Source organism: Protopterus annectens, chromosome 1.part1, assembly GCF_019279795.1.
Source record: "Protopterus annectens isolate FY-2018-M chromosome 1.part1, PAN1.0, whole genome shotgun sequence".
NCBI classification, from domain to species: domain Eukaryota; kingdom Metazoa; phylum Chordata; order Ceratodontiformes; family Protopteridae; genus Protopterus; species Protopterus annectens.
In genome coordinates, this window is record NC_056726.1 from 1,475,606,915 (window position 1) to 1,475,616,291 (window position 9,377).

Consider the following 9,377-nt stretch of genomic DNA (forward strand, 5'->3'; position numbering starts at 1 on the left):
CAAAAGCTGCTAGAAAAAGGAGTCGTCCAAGACGTCCCACCAGACCAGTTAGGATCTGGTCATCCAAGACGTCCCACCAGACCAATTAGGATCTGTTTTTTACTCAAGATTCCTTTTTAGTGCCAAAGAAAACAGGGGACTGGAGACCAATTCTGGATCTCAGTATTCTAAACAAATTTGTCCAACAAATAAAATTCTGGATGGTCATGGTTCAGTCTATTCTCCCCTTCTTGGAGAAAGACGATTGGATGTGCTCTTTCGACTTTCAGGTTGCGTATTACCACATAAAAGTGGACAAACACTCGAGAAAGTTTCTCTGCTTCTGAATAGGGACCAGTCATTTCCAGTTCAGAGCACTGCCCTTTGGTTTCACCATAGCCCCCAGGGTGTTTACCAAATGTATGGCGGTGGTCACAGCACATTTGAGGCTGCATGGATTCCGAGTATTTTCTTAGTTAGATGACTGGCTCCTCCCTGCTTCCATCAGGCATCTACTGCAACTGACCACGGACTTCATACTGGACCTGTCCAAACAACTGGGCATAACAGTGAGTACTGCCAAATCCCATTTAACTCCCAACCAAGACATGGAATTTATCAGAACTTGTATCAACACTTCTTCTAGCATTGTGTCGCTACCCCTTCACAGGTTGCAGAAAATACAGAGGCAAGTCCAGCCCCTTCTATGTTCAAATAAAATGTGCTCAGTCAATTCTACAAGCTCTGGGCTCCATGGCAGGGGCTACTACTTTGGTTCCACTAGCAAGATTCCATATGAGACTACTCCAATGGCTATTATCAAACCAGTGGTCAATTCTGACTCATCCCATGGACTGCTTAATTTTCATTTCCAGTTGATGCAAAAACAATTTCACTTGGTGGATGCATTTGAGAGAGATTATTCAAGGTCATCCCTTTGTCTTCCCCCAGCCCAAGGCCATAGTGACCATGGACACTTCCCAGATGGGGTGGGGGGTGCATTATCTAGGGAAAACAATCCAAGGTACTTGGCCCCCTTCCGAGGCCAGCCTGCATATCAATGTACTGGAGCTAAGGGCAGTCTCCTTCTGGTGTTGCAAGCTTTTCATTCTGCCTTACCTCTAGGGATGATGGCTATTCAATCAGACAACATGTCGGCACTCTGGTACATCAACAAACAGGGAGGGATCCCAGTCCTGCCCACTGTGTCGAGAAGCCCTTTGAGTGTTTCAATGGGCAATATCTTCCAAATGCTTTTTGATAGCAATGCACATCCTGGGGACATCCAAAGTAATTGTAGACAAGCTGAGCAGATGCATCCTCCTGCCTCATGAGTGGTCTCTGAACTCCAGAGTAGCGAAGGAGATTTTTCTTTGTTGGGGCCAGCCTTGCTGTTACCTGTTTGCCTCACCCCTCAACAACAAGTGCAGAAGCTACTTTTCCCTAATTCCTCCTCAGGGGAAGTCGCCCAGAGGCGCGGTTTTACACGATTGGCCCCCAGGTATGCTCTTATGCCTTTTCCCCCATTCCTGTGATCCCCATGTTTCTCAAGAAAGCATCTCGGTTGAGAAACAAGGTGATTCTCATTGCTTCTTATTGGCCTCAACAGATATGGCTTCCCTTCCTGTAACCTCATCTGCTTTGCCAACCATAGATTCTGGACCCATTACTGGATCTGCTGTCCCATCCTCAAGGACTAGTGCATCCCAGCCTTCAGACTCTCAAGCTGACAATTTGGCTCCTCCACTTCCGTTAGTCTCCAAGCATAATGCTATACCTTCTCCTTTCTGGCATATTTTGCTGGCATTGCATAAACAATCCACCAGAACTCTCTACTCAAGCAAATTGAAGAGATTTTCTATATGGGCCTATGATAATGGATTAAACCCCTTTTCAGCACCAGTAGAAACAAATTTGGAATTTCTAACTGCTATTTTTAATAAGAGAGCCTCTGCTTCTACAGTTAAAATTATTCTAGCAACAATTTTGAAATTTCATATTGGTTTTGGCAACCAACCCTTGATTTCACACAGGCTTTGCAAAATTTTCCTAAAATGTACTATACACTTGAAACTGTCCTGCAAAGATCCTCTCCCACCTTGGGATTTGAGTTTAGTACTACAGTCACACTGAGAAAATGGCACAGAGAGTCCGAAAACAATCAAAACAATAAAACGGCCACACAATAAAGCCCGAAGGAAGCTCACTTTAATAATGCACACTAACTGAATAAGTCTTTTAAGACGAAAACGTATTAACATTGGTAGAGTTAGTGTGCATTATTAAAGTGGGCTTCCTTCGGGCTTTATTCTGTGGCCATTTTATTGTTTTGTTTTTGGACTCTCTGTGCCATTTTCTCAGTGTATTTCAGGTTATTTGTGGTTTTGGCACATTTCTCCTTTTTTGGTTATTTAGTACTACAGTCACTTACAGCACCGACTTTCAAACCAGAAGCTACCTGTGATTTAAAGTTTCTCTCCTGGAAGATGTTATTTCTCATAGCTGTCACTTCTGCAAGACGAGTCTCTAAACTACAAGCCCAATGCCCTAAAGCTCCTTACTTCATTTTCCATAAGGACAGTGTGTCACTCAGAACAAATCCGACTTTTTTGTCTAAAGTGATTTCAGATGCTAATATCAGTAAATCTATACATTTACCAGTATTTTTCCCAAATTATTCTAACAGAGGAGAGTACTGCCTTCACCTTCTGGATGTACATAGGCAGTTGCGATTCTATTTATATAGAACAAAACAATTTAGATGATCTGATCAATTGTTTATATCCTTCGCCATTGCAACTTTGGGAAGATCAGTCTCCAAGGTAACTGTCTCCAGGTGGTTGAGAGAATGTATATCATTCATATACAAAAAGTTGAATATGAATCTTCCAAAATTAGTCAAAGCACATTCTACAAGATCAGTGGCAACTTCTACAGTCTTTCATTCCAGAGCTTCGATGTCAAACATTTGCACTGCTGCAACTTGGGCTAAGCCTCATACTTTTATTACACATTACAAATTGAATATGGTCTCCAGGGGAGAGCATCTTTTGGCTCTGCGGTGCTCAGGAATATCCTTCCATAAGGTCTCACAGGATACAAGGTAGTTGGGGACTCTTTCCCTTTAATCAAGAATAGATGAAGATTGACAACATCAGATAAAGAAGTTACATCTTACCATAACGTTCCATCTGTGTTGTCGATCTTCATCTATTCTTGTGTCCCTCCCGCCTTCCCCTCCTGCAGTTTTATGGTGGAGCGATATCCTGTCCTGGGTTTCTTGTGTCGCTCCCGCCTTCCCCTCCTGCAGGTTTATGGTGGAGCGATATCCTGTCCTGGGTTTCTTGTGTACCTCCCGCCTTCCCCTCCTGCAGGTTTATGGTGGAGCGATATCCTGTCCTGGGTTTTTATTGTTTCAGGTGCCTTGGACACGGCTTCTGACTTTCATTGTACTATTCTTTGCTAGAGGCAAACTCGATCTGAGGTAATTTATAGAGGGGAATTGTGGGTAGACTTGTAGCTTGACAGATTTCTTTGGCTGGTACGAGCTGTGTAATGGCCGGATCAGTTCCGAGGATTGGAACCGTATCCACATTAGTCAAGAATAAATGAAGATCGACAACACAGATGGAACATTATGGTAAGACATAACTTTTTTTCTGAAGGCCTGACACCTCTAGTCCACGAGCTCTGGGAACCTTGCCAAGTGTTATCACTACTGCAGCAGTGGACAGTACAGTAAATGTAGTGTGTGGATGTTAGGAACTTAATGTAATTGTAGGTGTTCGAGTATGTTCAGTGTTGCAGTACGATTTCCCACCGTCTGTCCCTCTTTTTCCTTGCTCTTGCCGTCCTGTGGTTGCGTTGGGTACCCATTCTCTTCCCTTCCCCCTCTTTTATCTGTGCAGGCACTCCTTCAGATTGACCTAACTTCTGGAGGTAGAGTTTGGAGATCCTTCTGGTTAAGCTGTCATTCTTGAGGCCATATGCCATCTGAATGGCTTATACTGTGGTGTCAGCCTAGACCAGCTGAAGCTGATTGGGGCAAGAAAGAACTAAAGATAGTGAGAATAAAAATCCTAATTACACCAAAGACGTTGTTCCTAACACAGCTGTACTGTGTTTGGATAGTAACATCATTGCTGCTGTAGGAGATTCTACTCAGTTTTTGTTTTCCTCCATGCCCAGTTTTTTCTTTGGAAGATGTAGCCTTTCTAGCAAGCTGTTTCAGGTAGGCAGCCCCTTGAGTTACAGCCTGTGCTATGTACATGCATTTTTAGACAATGTAGTTCTCCTTTTCTTAGGTACATGTATTTGTTAGACAACCTGGGCATCTTGCTTGGGTACTGATGGTTTGATGACCTTTCTTATGCACCTGGGTTTTCTGGGTCTCCTTCTATAGGTTTAGATTATAGTTCAGACACATTTTTTAGTGTTATCCTGCTGCAAGGGAAGACCAGAATATGGCCTGAGTTATTCTCCCTTTATAGCAGTTTCTGGGCTATTTCTTTGGCATGAGAAGTTACCCTGCTCCTACCCAGGAGACACCCAGCTGCTGTTCAAGTCTGATTAGAAGACTGATGTCTCCACATAGCTAAGCACCATGTGTCAGGATTACTGTGCAGCTGCAGTAATGATTCTGTTATTCGAACATCTACAGGCAGGGCAACTACCCTAACTCATCTCTGCTTTCTATTGCAAAGTAAGGAATCTTTAAACAATGTAGTGCACAGATAAGGAGCCAAGGAACATTGTTTCATTCAGTAAATAAAAGGAGACTTGTTTCTTTCAGGACATGAAGTCATTCACTGATTAGAGACAAATCTAGCAGTTTTCTTTGGCAGATTCATTGTTACGCACTGCAGTTTAGGTTTCTAGGACCCAGTTTGAATTACACTCTTTGAAAACCCATTTTGTGGTTGCCGCTAATGCCCCAAAACTGGAATTCACCTATAATTAACATCAAACACAAAAAAAATGAATTTTGTAAGACTTCAAGTGTAGGATTCTGCCTGTAGATTTTTCATATAAAAGTTTGAGTATGTTTCCAGTATAGAGGAATGGAGAAGAGCTTACCAGAGGGGAGTATGGACGACTAGTGAGAGTAAGAGGGGCAGGAGATTTGTAGCATTTAAATATATCTGAAAATCTGAAACATTAATGGGGTAGAAGTAAGAGAGTAGGATTGGATGGCAGGGCAAGTGCAGGTAAGAGGAAGACGTGTTTTTGTACCATAGGAAGGATGCCTACCACCTACAGACAGTGAAAGTTTTACAGGAAGAATAAGGACAGCACAAGGGAGTTGGAACATGCTTAGTATATCCAACAAAATACCATGTAGTTTACAAGCATACAGACAGACGTGTTTAACTTAATATATCTGGCTTGACACAGGTCAGTGTAAATGTGTATAGTAGATTAATAAAGTCTTTATCTTGATCTGAATTAGTGATCCAGATTCCTGTTCAATTTGTAACAGAGCTGTTGTACTTTCTTTATGCAGGTGCAGTACTTGGGATGTTGCTTACAGTAGGAGGGACTGCTTTGTGTGTAGCAAGTTCTTTGTCTGAAGGAAGCTGAGATAATAGGTGGCAACCCAGGCTGAACCTCATGACCTGCTGTGCTGGTCCAGGTAGATGCAGCAAACACAGGGAGCTGTTGTGGCAGTGTGAGAATTTATACCCCTCTACAAGTTCTGTTCATCGAGCGAGGCTCGCAAGACTTCATCCCAGAATAAGGAATGGAGGACCTATTTGCTACACTCTGGAATATTTCCAATGGACTGACTTTCCCACCTGGATTATAGCAGTTCTGGTTCTCATCACAGGTCATATTTATAGAATCAACTGCATTTGTTAATCAGAATTGTGCATTTCAGAAAAACAATGTTTTAACATGTCTGCATCTGCTTCTAGTGTGACATGCTAATCATGCTGTGCATATGCAAATGCACAAACTTGGCACATATTACGTAATTCACCATGTCTTATCATATGACTCCTGTTTTGGCAGCATCCTTCTCTCACACTAACCTACATTTTTGAGCACCTCAAGTCTGTATATATATGTATATGTACATAGGTAGTACTTTATACGATTTCTACAATAAGTTTGTCTTTTTCTTTGCATTATGTGCTTCAATACTGTTTGTTGTGATATTCCTTTTGAAGTGTATCTATTTATAGCATGTTTTTAGTTTGTTGTTATTTTGTTGTACTGTGCAACCTGGGCTAGGCCTGCAAGTGGACAAACTTCTTCAGTGCCCTACCCTGGTAAACAAATATAAATAAATTCTTCTGATGCTGTGTGAACATTTGCTTTGTAATTGTTGAGGACCATCTAGGCTTAATGTGCATGTTGAAACAGAACATCTGGAAGTAACTTCACAGTCTCAGCTCCACATCGCAACACATCTGGTTACTTTCCATTTAATTATAAACAGAGCAATGCTGTTAGAGTGAGCCTGCATTTCATGCTGTGACTCAGACAGCACATCATCCTTGAGATCCATATTTGAAGCAGCAGCACGCTGGGAGCTCAGTTACACGGCATCTTTAATCATTTTTTTCTTGCAAATACGATGTTCATTGTATACAGGAAGTGCAGACTTGAGGGAGACGTAATCTCAGTATAAGCCATATCATCAGTCTTCTTCTTCTTCTTCTTCTTTCAGCTGCTCCTGTTAGAGGTCGCCACAGCAGATCACCTGTTTCCATTTCTTCCTGTCCTCTGCATCTTGCTCTGTCACACCAACCACCTGCATGTCCTCTCTCACCACATCCATAAACCTTATCTTAGGCCTTCCTCTTTTCCTGTTACCTGGCAGCTTCATCCTTAGCATCTTTTTCCCAATATACTCTGCATCCCTCCTCAGCACATGTCCAAACCAATGTAGTCTTGCCTCTCTGGCTTTGTCTCCAAACCTTCAACCTGAGGTGACCCTCTAATATACTTATTCCTAATCCTGTCCATCCTCGTCACACCCAGTGCAAATCTTAACATCTTCAACTCTGCCACGTCACGCTCTGACTCCTGCCTTTTTGTCAATGCCACTGTCTCCAACACATATAACATAGATGGCCTCACTACCCTTTTGTAGACCTTCCCTTTCACTCTTACTGGTACTTGTCTGTCACAAATCACTCCTGACACTTCTCCATCCTGCCTGTACTCTCTTCTTCACCTCTCTTCCACACTCACCATTACTCTGAACTGTTGATCCCAAGTATTTAAACTCATCCATCTTTGCCACCTCTACTCCCTGCATCCTCACCATTCCTCTATCTTCCCTCTCATTCACACACATATATTCTGACTTAGTCCTGCTGACCTTCATTCCTCTTCTCTCTAGAGCATATCTCCACCTCTCCAGGGTCTCCTCCACCTGTTCCCTACTCTCACTACAGATCACAATGTCATCTGCAAACATCATAGTCCACGGGGACTCCTGTCTGATCTCGTCTGTCAACCTGTCCATCACCATTGCAAATAAGAAAGGGCACAGAGCTGATCCTTGATGTAATCCCACTTCCACCTTAAACGCATCCGTCACTCCCACCGCAGACCTCACTGCTGTCACACTACCCTCGTACATATCCTGCACCACTCTTACATACTTCTCTGACACTCCGACTTCCTCATACAATACCACAACTCCTCTTTAGGCACCCTGTCATGTGCTTTCTCTAAATCCACAAAGACACAATGCAACTCCTTCTGACCTTTTCTGTACTTCTCCATCAACACTCTCAGAGCAAACATCGCATCTGTAGTGCTCTTTCCTGGCATGAAATCATACTGCTGATCACTAATCATCACCTCCCTTCTTAACCTAGCTTCCACTACTCTTTCCCATAACTTCATGCTGTGACTGATCAATTTAATTCCACTGTAGTTACTACAGCTCTGCACATCACCCTTATATTATCAGTGCACCTAGCATAAGATTGTTCTTTCTGTAAGGTTTACTTTTCTGTAATATACAGTCTGCTTTGTCACATATTCATTTTTTTGTAATAAACACTTCTATTAAGTTTATAACTGTCAGAATTCTCTATCTGTATGTTGGAAGAGAGCAATGTCCAAGTAAACAGGCACCACTATAATGGATGTGTCTTTTTTTTTCCACTGCCTTGGAGATAAGGTCTGTCCATCACAAAAAATCCTGTCATTTGGTTAGGGATGGTTTCAGCACTGGTACCACACACTTACTGGTTGGTGGCACAAATGCATAAAAAGTGAGTGTAGCTGCAGAAAGTATACTGCCTCTATGTGATGTTGTATGGTAACATGTTCATAGTAGCAATAATCACATTTCTCAAAACGTGCTGCTGACAGCTGAAAGAAGATATTTAAACATATCCATAGCAATTAACTATACTTCTTTTGCACAGTATGTGTTTTGTGTTTTTGTAATATTAAGTACTTTGTACAGCTTCATAAATATTTTACATTATTGCAAGGTGATGTAGGTGTATAGTTTGCTTCCTGCTTGCTGTTCTGTTGTGAAATCACAGTCTGTTTCCATGACAAAGAAAAAAACAGTAAAGAATATGAGTCCACTGCTGACTTGGGACATGGAAGCAGAGCTGCAACTATAAGCATTCAGATATCCTGTAACAAGAGGGAAATCCTGAAATGTGCATTACCTCATGCCACCTTCACTTTTCATTAGTTTGCAACTCCCAGTCATCTGCATTTTCCACTCCTGAGTGGTTTCATTGGTTGTTTAGCCCTAGTTCCATTTTTGTTTTATTTACACCTCCCTTATCAGATGTTTGAGTAGATGCGTCTAATGGTAGACAGCCTGTAAATATTTTAATTTAGTCAATTTTAATTTATTAAATTTTTTTTCCCAAAATTTTATTTTATTGTAATTTAGTCAGTTTCAGTCAGTATCTTACAGACTTCTTAGAGATGCCCTGCATCTGGCATACAAGGCATCCTCTAACCTATTACTGATGGATTTACTGGGCATCTGAAGTACTTGGTCTATGGATCTAAACCTCTTTTACAGCAGCAACAGAACAGTTTGGAAGGACAAGTATTTTTCAGAGAGGATACCAGTGCTATGGAACAGACTCCTCATACAAATAAAATGAAGTTCATCCCTGTTCATTTTCAAGTGCAACTTAGTTATATGGATGGGAAACATTTACCCCAGGACTGCCCCCTGTACTACTAATAGACAGATACAGCTCCTAAATTATGTAGCCCATGCATGGTTCCCCTCAAATTACTTATGGTATGATCCCAGTTATTCTCTTTTGGGGTAATATGTAATTATTGACCATGGGATAGGTAAGTCCAGTCTATAACCAAATGGGGTAGATTATTTTGAGCATAAAAAGGGAAATTGGCTGGGCTTAAAAGTGCCCAGAAGAGCAGCTAGCCTAGTA

General features: G+C 41.8%; 1 protein-coding gene across 2 annotated transcripts in view; it reads left to right on the plus strand.

Moving 5' to 3' along the window:
- Window positions 1-6,290, plus strand: part of TMEM234 (transmembrane protein 234) — a 156,287-nt gene extending 149,997 nt beyond the window's left edge. For both annotated transcript variants that reach the window (XM_044082530.1, XM_044082538.1), the window contains one exon: window positions 5,483-6,290. In XM_044082530.1, coding sequence (XP_043938465.1) covers window positions 5,483-5,559 — 77 coding nt within the window. In that variant the 3' untranslated portion in view covers window positions 5,560-6,290. The remainder of the gene's footprint in view (window positions 1-5,482) is intronic.
- Window positions 6,291-9,377: the final 3,087 nt, after the last annotated feature.